Consider the following 13,245-nt stretch of genomic DNA (forward strand, 5'->3'; position numbering starts at 1 on the left):
TATAAAAAGGTTATGCCTTCGTCTTACTGAATATTATTTTAATGCATGAAAAAATTATTAATTATTTTCCTTTTTATTGTTTCTCATCTTAGATTTGATTAGGTAGTTCTCATGATTACATGTTAATTTAGTGTTTCGATCTGTATGGAAAATTTCTGAACAACCAATACCTCAAATTTCTAATCTATTTTGCTGCATAATACATAACTGTTTAATACATTATTCACCAATCAGCCATGACGCAAGCAAGTGGTACTGAGAGAGAATATATTCTTATGTATGTATCTACATCAGTTACTTGTCTTCTCCGAACATGAAACCACTTTAAATACAGGAATCGTGTATCACAGACCACATCGTTAGTTCTCCGTTCGGTAAATATATTAATAATCTTTTATATCTTGTTTAAAGTTAGTAAACTGTAACATATTCTTGAAAAATATATATTTAAACATGATTACAACAGTTCACTATTGTTCATTTAATTTCTTTTCAGTAAGTAATATTTTAAAACACAAAAATAAGTTCAAAGTATAATGAATCGAGTGCGTAGTTGTATGTTAAGGAATTATAAGTTAAATTTTACGGGACATTACAAAGAAGAACAAATTATTCGTACAATAAAATCTATACCACGTCCAAAAGCTTTGCCAATCATAGGTAATAGCTTAGATTTACTGAAAGGAGGAAGAGGGTCAAGGTGAGCACTGTCCCAAAATAATTATGCTAAAATTTTGAGTCAATAATTTGAATAATAATGATACATAATATAAGTACCTATATATTTTAGGCTACATGAATATATTGATGAACGGCACAGAAAGTTAGGAAAAATATTTATAGAAAAATTTGGGAGTACCGATTTAATATTTTTAAGCGATGCTGCACTTATAAAAACTGTATTTATTAATCTTGAAGGAAAATATCCTATGCATATATTACCTGAACCGTGGATTTTATATGAGAAACTTTATGGGAAGAAAAGAGGTTTGCTCTTCATGGATGGAGAAGAATGGCTGGGAAATCGGCGCATTATGAATAAATACCTGCTTAAATATAATACAGATACTTGGATTAAAGATCCCGTAACATATACAATTAATAAATTTATAGAAGGTTGGAAGGAAAAGGCGAAAAAAAGTTTAATTGTAGATGATGTTGCAGCCGAGTTTTATAAAGTCTCAACGAATGGTACAAAATATTATTTATTTTGATAGTAACTAATACTTTTGAAATATAGTTATATTTTAATGGATCTAACTTCTAAGAGCTAGCGCGCACCAGCAACTTTGTCTCCGCAACTATTTTGTCTCTCCCATCAATTGTATGGGGAGTTGCGTCGCTACGTGCGCGCACTTTCATACTAGCCCATGGGTGGAGAGACAAAATAGTTGCGGAGACAAAATAGTTGCGGAGACAAAGTTGCTCGTGCGCGCTAGCTCTAAGTTCAATCGTTAAAAAATATAAAACGAAAATTATCTTTATTTTTCAGTTGTAATACAAGTTTTACTTGGCAACGTAACACCGCCGCCAAGCAATCACCATGATGAATTATTAAGTTTGTTTTCGTCATCCGTTAAGAAAATTTTTGAGACAACAACAAAGCTATACGGTATTCCATTAAGTTTGTGTCAACGATTGAACTTAAAGATATGGACAGATTTCAAAGAATGCGTTGACTTATCTTTATTGTTGGGTAAATAATTTATATGTTGATATTTTATCGTCAACTAGCTTTCCGCCCGCGGCTTCACCCGCGTTTTCAGAGAAAATCCCGTTCCCGTAGAATTTCCGGGATAAAACCTATCCTATGTCCTTTCTCGGGTATCAAAATATCTCTATACCAAATTTCATGCAAATTGGTTCAGTAGTTCAGGCGTGATTGAGTAACAGACAGACAGACTTACTTTCGCATTTATAATATTAGTATGGATTTCCAAGAACAAAAAATCTATGTTGTGGTGAAGTTTACATAATAAATCGATAAGTACCTACAGCGACGTGTGAATAAACAAATAAATTTTACAGCTATCATGTAACTAATATACTTACTATTAAGTTTTCTGTGGTATAATGTGTGCCTACCCACCTACATAATATTGAATACTGTCACGAATAACACCAAATAAATAAAAATGTGATAAAAAGCAATAACTTCGGTTAATCAAAATTAGGAAAAAAATTTTTTTAATAATATTTTTGATAATAGATATTAAAATATTTTACTTTTTGTATAACATTGTATAGTTATAACTTCTTTATAAATGTCTTATCACAGGAGAACTCACTTAAAATTTAGTAAAGATTTAGTTATCTACGCGACAACTTTATACGTGTAAACTATTGAATATACGAAAATAATTAAAATTAATATTTCAGCTAACAAGCTTGTTAATGAAATGCTAGCAATAAAAAATGAGGGCGATGGTTTAATAAAAAAACTCGTTGATGAAAATATCGATGACGTAAACATTTCAAGAATTGTAACCGACTTTATCATTGCCGCTGGCGATACAGTAAGAGAATTTTTATTTTATAAAACCGACAAAAAAAAATTACAAAAATACATACACTAAATACATTTTTATTTAGTGTACCTATGTATTTTTATTGAAATGGATTCATTAGAACTCAGCCTGAAGTTATTATAAATTAATATACCTACTTGTATTTAATATTTAGATACGCTAACCGTAAATTGTTTAAAATTGAATACTGTTTTCAGACGGCATATACATCGCTATGGATTATTTATTTATTATCAAAAAACCCTCAAGAAATTAATAATATTAGATGCAAAGGGCGAGACTATATTCCATTTGTAATAAAGGAATCTATGCGACTTTATCCTGTTGCACCATTTTTAACACGTATCATGCCGAAAGATTGCTATTTAGGAGAATATGAAATTAAAGCAGGGGTTTGTAACATTTTATATAATTTAATTTTTATATGTATTCCTTCAATTTTTATACGATACACCATCGATAAATATTGAACCCAAAATGTAAATACATATAACATTTACTTGTGAAGGTTCAATAAAACTGAATTCTCTATCAGTGATTACAAGACTACTCCGTTTTTCAAGTGGATTTTATGAAGGATTAGTCACCAAATTTTATTTGTTTTGCATGTTAAGATTTATAATTGAATAACTTATTGTTTATTAATTCAATTTATCCAGAGTATTTCTTTACCTATCAGAATAGCTAATTAGCTACTAAGTACACCACTAGTAGCGTAATACTAAAAGCTTACACGGCAGATTTCCCACGGAATGTTTCCTAATTTAATACTCATTTTTAAATACAAATTTCAAATACGAATAAAACAACTTTCTGGATAATCTCTACAAGTTAAATATTGGATGTTATTTTATTCACATATTCAAAATGCCAAGGCACCAGAATAAAAAAAAATTCTACCTTCAAGTGTCATAATTATAATATGTCAATGCCAATAAAATCATTGATGCTGTCAAAATTCAAAACAAATCATTCAAAATTAATGTTCAAATAGAAATCTTAAAAAATGATTATCAGACATATTTTAGTAAAAGATTTATCAAAACTGTACTGCCCGAATTATCGAGCGTATAGTGTACTGTGTAATATACAAAGACCAAAAGTAATTAAATATGACATAGGGAATGAAATCCCTCACCTGACAAGCCATCGTCTAACCAAAATTAACAAAAGATATTTGTCCTTTGAATCTGTGGTGAAATGGCAACAAGAAACGTACATGAGTATATCAAATAGTACCATGGTAAACTTCATGCAGGATGGTTTGCTGCAATTTCATGAAGTAACAGGTTTATCATGGTGGGCAGCAATACTCTCCTCCACTATTCTTATAAGAGCGTTAATTACTCTGCCTTTATCAGTTTATCAAAATTATATATTAGCCAAAGTAGAAAATGTTGGCATGGAACTCAAGGATATTGTAAATGAATTAAAAAAAGAGACAGCTATGGCAAAAAAAGCATATAATTTAAATGATAAGCAAACAGTGATTCTTTTCAAAAGGTCTCTTAAAAAGCAATGGAGGATACTTATAGAAAGAGATAATTGTCATCCCCTGAAAGCAACAATTGTTATATGGTTCCAAATACCTCTGTGGGTGTGCATGTCATTTGCCTTAAGAAATTTAGTTAACATGAATCCACCGGACCCTTCTGCAATGGTTACTTTTATGGAACTGTCCACGGGTGGGATAGGTTGGATTCCTAATTTAATAGAACCTGACCATTCTTTAATTCTGCCAGTGGCATTTGGATTGACAAACTTAGCAATAATAGAAATACAAAGAATGTCAAAATTAAGGACACCATCAAAACTTTACAATGTCTTTACTAATGTATTTAGAGTATTTTCAATAGCAATGATACCTATTGCAGCAAATGTGCCTTCATGTATGTGTCTGTATTGGGTCACATCTAGCAGCTTTGGACTGATACAGAACATGTGCCTTCTTTCACCATCATTGAGAAGAAAATTAAGAATACCATTAGCTCCAAGTGAGTTGGAAGACCCATATGGACACATGAAAGAAGAAATAAACAATAAATTCAGAAATATACTGCCAAAAAAGTCTTAACATGTCATTTAACAGTATTTTATAAGCATAGTGAAATAAATAATTTTTGTTTTTCATTTTTTATTAATTTCAGACCCCTATAATAGCCTCAATATACACATCAGGGCGAGATGAACAATATTTCACTGACCCAGAAAAATTTCTCCCTTCCCGCTGGGATAGAAATTCTATTAGTAAAGAGAGATTCATAAATCATGAACCATCAGCATCTTTACCATTTGCACTTGGTGCTAGATCTTGTGTAGGGAGAAAAATAGCTATGCTTCAATTGACAGAACTAATTTGGCAGGTAAGTTTAAGTTTTATTCAGTATTCACACATGGTCCAAATATTTGTTTTTATAATTATTTATTTGTAATTGTTGTTTCAGGTTGTGGATAACTTTGATTTTGAATGTCTTCATAGTGATAATATTAAAGCAATTACCTCACAAGTCTTAATTCCAAACAAAACTTATGCATTGGAATTAAAATTATGTAATAAATAAAAAAAGGATTTTTTTTAAAGTTATTACATATAATTTTATATTTAATACAAAATACATGCAAAGAGTTGGTGTTATTATAATTCCATATTTTATCCAAATAATAATAATATTTTATCCAAATAAAAATAATAAACTAATTCATACTTAAATAAAATAAAAATAATTTACACAGATATATGCGAATTTTCTGTTTGTATGTAATGCACATCTATTTATCCTTCACCCACCCACACTCCCTAGAGAATATTATATGTATGAATTAAATCATAAAAATAGCATACACAATCCTATCGAAACAAAAATTTTACTGAAGCTTCCCCCAAAGTGGGGTGAGCCCACCCGTTACGCAAATCGGAACGATTCGTCCGCTCGCTCCACCTCCCAAACTGAAAAAGGTGTACTTCCTTTCTCTTTCTCGCAAAAAGATCATTGGATCTGGCTACGGTCTGGCGCTCTCCAGCTGGTTTCAAATAAATTACCGAGTTTTTGGAAACAAAATTAGTAAATATGCAACTTTTTATAATTGGAACGAAGTTCCTTGAAAAGTTGTATTAAAGGGCTGATACACGTAGGAACTTTAAAACCGCGGTTTTAAAGTTCGCGTACTTACTCGGCTCGACGTCGGTGACACACGCAAGAGCTTGGTCAGTAGCTTCTCGCGCGTCACCGATATCGAATGTCTCTATGTCATGAACAGAGGGAATTTTATGTTATTCAGGAATTAAATATAGACATTTTTAATTTAATAGCCAGCACCTATTTTTAAGTAAATAGCATTCTAACAAAATAAATGTTCAAAAATTGAAGGATATATTTTCGTTTTTACTATTATATTTTGAGGGTACTTTACAAAAAAAGAGCTTGTGCGCCGAGCCTACGCGTCAGGAGTGAAACTTCCTTGGCGGGATTCAAAAATACCTTCGCCAATATTCAATTATATTATATTCATTCATATTAATTATATTAAATTATTTTCATAAAACTAAAAGAAGAAGACGAAATTAATTGAACTTTTGCACTTAGTAACACCTATTATAGCTAGACAGGCTAGGCTCGCGGCTCGCGGCGGTGACAGACGTGCGAGCGAAGGCGGGCTACGAGTAAAATTTCAAACATGTTGGATCGTCAACGAACTTACTCGACGGTTTTTAAGTACGCGTACTTGGGGTGACACACGAGCGAAAAAGGTCGTCGAGCCACAAGTTCGCGTACTTACTCGTACGTCTGTCACCCCTATTACGATACTTTTAGCTATAGTTACAATGTATAGTTATAAAGTTGTAGACCGTGCGGCGTGCGCGTGTTTCTCTCTCTAACATTAAACTTCGTTCCATCCCTCAAGTGTTTTGTATCATGTTTGTATCATTTTTTGTCAATTCGTTTGATCTCAGGAAATTTAAATAAGTATTTTTTAAAGTGAAATTTTTATTACATCGTCTCAAACTTTTTGGTCTGTGTAGCGCATGTCGCGTGACGGTCGAACCGTACGATAATTATCGTACAAATACGATAATTTTGTGCCTAAGTTTCACTTTTACCGTGGTTTCATAAAATCACACAAAATTTTTTTTTTCTTTAAATGAAAATTATCAATTACCTAATCACGTGCGATATTATTTTTGATCAGTAGAATGCTTTCAAACTTAAGTTTAAACAAAAGAGATGTGTGGCACTCGGGGACTGCCGTGGTAAAGCTATTGCATGCTATGCCTTCAATCCACACCTCCGTGCCCGTCGGAGTGGGGAGCGTGAGGTTTTTCGTTACTAAATTTCTGGATTCGGTCCCCGCGCTCAAGGCCCGCGATAGAAGCTATGCAATAGCTTAAAATCTTTTATACTAAGTAGGTACTAAGTAGTAGTATTCATTTCATTTCATATATTAAACCAGGGGCATAGAAACGAAATATCAAATACGAATAAAATAATTAATTACGTAAGTACCATATTTCTCATACCTAGTATAATATTGATTTTATCTATTTTATTTTATTGTACGTAAGCGAGACTAAAGCCAATTAATAAAAAATACGATCATAAATTTTTTAACAACCTATAATATTAACCTTGACATAGGTAACCGATGAAAATGTTTGTATTAACATGGTATTAACATGCTAAATCTCCAAGCCAGCCAAAAAGCTCTAGAATAGTTTTTACATAATATATTTAACAATAAATTCGGTGGTTATTAGTAGGTCTATAATATCATATTTATATACTTAAACAAAATATTTCTGAACATGTTTGATGTTCAAATCATTCATATATTTTCATACTTGCTAAAAAGATAAATGCAAATTTGTCCCATGTGCTTACATTACTATAGCAATTAAATTATAATTGAAGATTTAAATACTATAATGATTATAAGTAAGGAAATATTTCAGTAGTTACAAATGGGCAATTTAATGCAATAATAAGTAAAGTTGCGAATTCCAATGTGAAATTAGGTACCTACCTACTTTATTTTGCTTTGCAAAAAGTTCTTATTTAACCAACTGTCGTAATATCATAGACTTTATGTCTTCTAGCCATTGATCCTTATATTCTAATTCGAGGATATTTTGAAAGGAAGCTATTCTTAAGTCTTCATCCATTTTTCCAGTTAATAAGTATGCAACAGCTTCGACACACAAATATCCCATGCCATCACCCAATGACCAAATATAGATCTTATCAGCATTTTCAGGAGTCAGTTGGAATTGTATTATTGCACTACTTAATAAACATTTTATTTTATCAAACAAGAATCTATCTGCAAGTAAGAGTACTTCTAAATTAGTCATCAGATTCTCGCTCAAGGGAAACACATCAATATCACATTTCGTCTCATTTAAGCCGCAATGTAAAAGTGTTAAAAGATACTCCAATGCTGGTTTCGTCACTTTTTTAAGACTGACATATTTTTCAGACGACTCTTTAAACGATCCTGTTAACATCACACTGAAGACATCTGAATTTTGACACAGGAAGTTTTTGTTTGCTATTACAGTGGATTGGTCATCTAGCACAAATGTAACTATATCATCCGTTTCTAGATTGTCTAATATAGGATCATAACTTATGGACACAAAATCTGTATATCGATTCTCCAAGAGCTTCGGATCTTTTATTTGAACATTTGTTGCTAATTTCGATAAAGCTGTTACACAATTTTGGATATTTTCCTTTGATTCGGAAATAATTGAAAACAGTAAATTTAATGCATCACAATCCACAAAATATTTCTTCAATACTTTCTCCGTTCTGCAAGGGAAATAAATGTTATTATTATAATGCTATTTTAAATTCCAGTAAAACACATTTATAATTAAAAAAGAACTGACTTCACTATATGTGGTAAAGTTATGCATAGTGTTTGTTTCAAATTGGCACTTCCTTTTAGTAAATTATAACTGATTTCACCAATTCCGTGGCTTGATTCCGCTACAATTGTTACCTGCTCTAATAACTTTGAGCCCAACTTTATAAGCTAAAACGAAAAATAAAATTAGTAGCCCAAACAATAAAATTAATAATGGGAAATATAATACCATTTACATAGGCAAATAACATTAAATCCTTACTTGTTTACATTGGCGACATTCCGTTGGGGGATGCTTTGAGTTAACCGACATAGTATGAAGTCTAATTACAAATCTATGCTTCAATATACTCATGAGACATAAAGAGTTGCTGTAAAATAATTGTTAATGATTATTATTTAGTTGGTCCCTGTTTTAATTAGAAATAAATTTGCATTGTACTAGGTGACTGAAGATGCAACATACATTTTATACTATTGAGCGAATTTTCTGCCACCAGTCATGGGAATCAGCGTGACCTCTTAAGGAGAATGCATCTTTAGAGATGTACTTATTGCAGTGTGGGAAGACATACCTGTATAGGTTTTTAAACTTAAAAAAATATTTACATAAACTATAATTTTAATATACATACCTCAGAACTCGAGCTATTATTCTTGCAGCTCTCCCGGTCGGCCTCCTACACCTCTCAACATAATCAAGTAACGTATTCATACACTCGCGGCCAGTTAATAGATCTACAGTATTGGACATCTCTTCCCGATTCTCATTGCCATTCGTACAAGCCCCGTGAGAAACACGAAAAAGTAGCACTAAGATGCACATTATACCAGATGTTTTTGTTATAGTTATCTGCTTGATGTTTTCTGGAAAAAATATTCAATAAAAAGTTTATCAACATTTTTAATATTATTTAAGATTAAATAAATCGTACAGAATACGCGAAATGCAAAAAGTTAAATTTACCTTCATTTGGGGATTCGTCACTACTTTCGTCATCGTCCATAATAAGCTCTTCCAATTCATGTGCTACTTGAGCTGGATCTATTGCAGATTTCATGTTATTGGGTTTATTGCTCTCGGTTTCATCTTCTCCTTCACTACACACGGGAGAATACCGCCCCGACACTTCAGAATCTGAACTATCTACAATTTTTTAATTGGTTTTATTTCTTAACAAAAAAAAATACCAATAGAAAATAAATTTGATTGAAGAAATAAATATACTCCTAATATTATACCTTCAGTACTTAGTGGTGAGGCTGGACCTGAACTACTTGGACTCCAGGGAAAATCTGTTCTATATGGCGTGGGCGAACTTCCGTCGGAACTTGCAGATCCTGGACTCCAATCCCAAGAACGCTTACTGGAATGTGGCATGTAGTCTGGACTTAATCCTGACCAATTTACATCAGAATACGGCGACAAAGGACTCAAATCTGATCTATCCGGACTAGTCATTCGTGGGAATTGTGGTGAAATAGGTTCTGGACTCTTAGGTTCCCAATATACACCCGCCGACCAATCCTTCTTAGCCATTTTTATTAACTTCGGTTTCTGTTATAACAAAAGTATGATTAATATTGTTTTAAGAAGCAATCATTTCCATTAACAATAGGTCTGATAACAACAAATGGAGATTCTAGTACTTACTTTTTTGGAATTTTTTGGGCTTGTGCGACCGCGTTTTATACCTTTTCGTCTAGATGGCGATGAAGATGGATTTGTACTGTCATTATCACTGTCGTCAGACCTATCACTGCCTATTGCATCAACAAAACCAACAATCATGTTATCCCTTTCTATCACAACTTTGAGTTCTTCTCCTATTTCATTTTGCTCATTCACAGTAGCTTCTTCACACATTTGTGGGGTATCTTTCTCTTTCTCGGTTCGGCTTTTTTTCTTTTCATTTAAACTTTCACTATTCAAGTTGTGTTCAATTTCCATATTACTTACATAGTTGGAAAGTTTCTCAGTAAGGAGAGTAATGAGCCCTTCACTAATCATAATTTGGAATGCTGTGTCAAATAATTAGTAAATTAATCTACAGGCAAGAAAATGGCAATAGTAATACTATATTCTACTATCTGTTGCCCGCGGCTTCGCTCGCGTCGATAAAGAAACTAACATTTATCATAAATGACACATTTTTACCTATTCGAATTTATGAATTTGTGAGTGATCTATGTGCATTATGATGGATAAGGCAATAAGATGTTTCTGTCATACTCTAGCCTCCTAACTATCACCCTACCAGAAAGGACCAGAAAAAATGGTTTGATACAACGTGAAAAAAAAACAAACTCAAATAATTTGGAAAATCCAAAAGTGCACGCCTCATAATTTTTTTTTAATAAATATTTATTAATTATTATTTTTGTTTATTTAATAACAATTAAACCACATCGAATCAGACCCTGAAAAATGAAAGGGTTCTATTCCTGAGCATACTCAAGCGTAAGAGAAAAAAAAAGACTCGATTAGTAAAGTATTTCGGTCGCTATCGTGTTAACAAGAAAAAGGATCCGCACATAACAGACACACGGACGTCCAAGACAGAACTTTTTTAAACTGTTTTTTAACTAGTTTAAATAACAAAAATGACATCAAAAATATCATGAACGTTAAAAATAGTGTTTTTTCTTAATATGTGTGTGTATGTATTATCTTACAAGTGCAATGTATGATACATAAAGACATTTTAAGTTTGAAAAATCAGATGTTTTGCGCGAAGTGACAGTAGTACCCACCTCAACGCTTCGCTTATGAGGCGTGCAATAAACACATTTTCACATTATAATATTAGTAAGGATAAGGATTTACCTGTATCATCAAAAACATATTGAAGAAGTGCATGCATAGCATGACTGTCAACTCTTGCAGCTGCAACCAGTAACGGTAAACCACCACAATGTCGTAAACGAGATCTATTAACAGATTCGCCGCTTAATTGAGCTAAAGCCTTAATAGAACCTTCTGGCCACCATGAAACATCTGAAAATTATTAAAATAAATAAATATTTGGTATAATATATAAATACTTAAAAGATCAATTTAGGTTTATCAGAAAAATCTGACTGCTTTATGTTTATAGAATAGTATCAAATTCAAATATTTCACCTGGATTTTTCTTTAAAATATTTACTAAACATTCAACCAGTCCTGCAGTTCCCAATAGAGGGCGACACACTGACATGTAACATAGATTCATGAGACATTTTAGTGCTAAAGTCTCATTTGTTTTTGTAAGTGCTACAAGGCATTGGTAGCCTCTGCCATCTCCTTGTAACTGAAAAGGATAATAAGAAAGCAATAATATCATGTCTATAAATTGTGTGTAATAAATTAACAACTACAACAATTTACATACCTGTTCTGCACATTGCGGTATAGAATAAGTAGTAAAGTATCCTAAGCATTTAAGTATACCAATAATAAGTTCTTCTTGACTCCTTCTAGGCACTTCAATTTCTTTATCAATGTGTGTGGATTTCATTAATCCAATTGATTCACATTCTGTGGTCAATAAAATAGTTACACAACGAACAACATTCAAGCTTAGCATTTCATCCCTTTTATCGGCTATCATCCATAGTTGCCTGAATTAAATAAGAAAGTAAAATAAAACTGTAGAAAAATAACATTCACAGGAGAAAGAGCAGAGTGAAATGCATTTCAATGAAATTAATGTAATGTTGAAAGAAATTTTTAAAATTTGAAAAAGATAGTCAACATCAATATATAAATAAGTTCAACTAACAAAATAGCATAGAAATATTAATTCACCTGATAGCTCTTACAGCCATGGTAAGAGTTGGATTAGATGTGGTTTTATCTCTGCCTTCAATAAGAGCAACCAAAGCTTTGACCACTCCATGGTTATGCAGGCCTTCTGCATTGGTCTTAATTTGAGCTAAATTACCAATAAGTTTGCAGGCCCTTCCGAGTATACTATCTCGACAAACAGTGTTTAATATTGACACCAAGGGGCCAAAAGTATTCAACTCGCCCACCTAAATTTAATTAAAATAATTATAACCAATTTTTAATTTTCACAACTAGACCAAATGTGCATTTAGTGGAGAAATATTTCTAATAAAAAGAATCATCAAAATCCGATCAACCAGACAAAAATACTGAGGTTACAACTTACAAACCTAAAAATACAATCGAATTGAGAACCTCTTCCCTTTTTCTGAAGGCGGTTAAAAAATTAGAAATATAATTTTGTCTGTGCCACACATAATAATTTAAAAAATTAACTTACTGCTTCACTGCATTTTTCATCCAAACAAATATTTCCAAGAATACTTAAAGTAATATCAAGAATTCTTTCATTAGGTTTTCGGAGGTGAGGAAGTAAACAATTCAAGCCTCCACAATCACGAAAAATCTTAATTCCTTTTTCGGAAGATATGACATTAGACCGAATTTTCAAGAGAGTATCTTGAATACGTGATGATGACGTAGATTTAAGGCCTTCTATAATTAATTTTATTTGATTTTTATCCATCTTTTTACATAAAATGTTTTCCAATTTCCATCTCAATTTTTTTTTCTATTTACGTTCATCTATGTCAAAACTCAAAATCACAGACTATATTAATGTCAAAATGTAATGATGTCACAAATATTATATTATATTGATAATATTCTATCATTATGAAAAATATGCATTGAAATATTTTAAAAGTCCGGTCGCGGAGCAGAAAGAATTTCGTACAATGACCTCTTTACCTACTGACAGTGGTCACAAACATTTTTGAATGAAGTGCAGTTTACATGAAATATTTGGAGGAGAAAATGTTTTTTACTAATTTATTAAATAAATGTCCTTTATTCATTTAC

At 31.9% G+C, this 13,245-nt stretch overlaps 3 protein-coding genes across 3 annotated transcripts; 2 read left to right on the top strand and 1 right to left on the bottom strand.

Moving 5' to 3' along the window:
- Positions 1 to 53: 53 nt before the first annotated feature.
- On the top strand, positions 54 to 5,109 carry sad (Cytochrome P450 family protein sad). Its single transcript, XM_090109098.1, has 8 exons — positions 54 to 374; positions 497 to 700; positions 791 to 1,191; positions 1,493 to 1,696; positions 2,380 to 2,516; positions 2,726 to 2,920; positions 4,676 to 4,891; positions 4,973 to 5,109. Exons 2-8 carry the CDS (start codon positions 537 to 539, stop codon positions 5,087 to 5,089), a joined length of 1,434 nt encoding a protein of 477 aa, XP_089965224.1. The 5' UTR covers positions 54 to 374; positions 497 to 536; the 3' UTR covers positions 5,090 to 5,109.
- On the top strand, positions 2,952 to 4,658 carry LOC149903481 (cytochrome c oxidase assembly protein COX18, mitochondrial). Its single transcript, XM_090109100.1, has one exon. The coding sequence runs from the start codon at positions 3,535 to 3,537 to the stop codon at positions 4,600 to 4,602; it is 1,068 nt and encodes a 355-aa protein (XP_089965226.1). The 5' UTR covers positions 2,952 to 3,534; the 3' UTR covers positions 4,603 to 4,658.
- Positions 5,110 to 5,254: 145 nt separating the features above from the next.
- Rnb (BTB/POZ domain-containing protein Rnb) lies at positions 5,255 to 12,985 on the bottom strand. The gene is made up of 12 exons (XM_090109097.1): positions 12,665 to 12,985; positions 12,184 to 12,410; positions 11,768 to 11,996; positions 11,518 to 11,686; positions 11,221 to 11,391; positions 10,048 to 10,415; positions 9,636 to 9,951; positions 9,361 to 9,540; positions 9,029 to 9,260; positions 8,656 to 8,764; positions 8,416 to 8,561; positions 5,255 to 8,335 (listed from the first exon to the last, which is right to left on the bottom strand). Exons 1-12 carry the CDS (start codon positions 12,908 to 12,910, stop codon positions 7,576 to 7,578), a joined length of 3,153 nt encoding a protein of 1,050 aa, XP_089965223.1. The 5' UTR covers positions 12,911 to 12,985; the 3' UTR covers positions 5,255 to 7,575.
- Positions 12,986 to 13,245: the final 260 nt, after the last annotated feature.

The sequence above is a fragment of the Colias eurytheme genome, chromosome 13 (assembly GCF_061535395.1).
Source record: "Colias eurytheme isolate Ceu_HAF_F1 chromosome 13, ilColEury1 Martin Lab GWU primary, whole genome shotgun sequence".
Taxonomy (NCBI): Eukaryota; Metazoa; Arthropoda; class Insecta; order Lepidoptera; family Pieridae; genus Colias; species Colias eurytheme.

What these genes read in the sequence shown, in the direction of transcription:
- Rnb (XM_090109097.1), bottom strand. Translation starts at nt 12,910, where the DNA reads ATGGATAAAAATCAAATAAAATTAATTATAGAAGGCCTTAAATCTACG. An exon ending in ATGAAAAATGCAGTGAAGCA is followed by an intron (nt 12,411 to 12,664) that starts GTAAGTTAATTT and finishes AATTAAATTTAG; the next exon opens with GTGGGCGAGTTGAATACTTT. An exon ending in TACCGCAATGTGCAGAACAG is followed by an intron (nt 11,687 to 11,767) that starts GTATGTAAATTG and finishes TATCCTTTTCAG; the next exon opens with TTACAAGGAGATGGCAGAGG.
- sad (XM_090109098.1), top strand. Translation starts at nt 537, where the DNA reads ATGAATCGAGTGCGTAGTTGTATGTTAAGGAATTATAAGTTAAATTTT. An exon ending in AATATGAAATTAAAGCAGGG is followed by an intron (nt 2,921 to 4,675) that starts GTTTGTAACATT and finishes TATTAATTTCAG; the next exon opens with ACCCCTATAATAGCCTCAAT. An exon ending in TGACAGAACTAATTTGGCAG is followed by an intron (nt 4,892 to 4,972) that starts GTAAGTTTAAGT and finishes TTGTTGTTTCAG; the next exon opens with GTTGTGGATAACTTTGATTT.
- LOC149903481 (XM_090109100.1), top strand. Translation starts at nt 3,535, where the DNA reads ATGATTATCAGACATATTTTAGTAAAAGATTTATCAAAACTGTACTGC.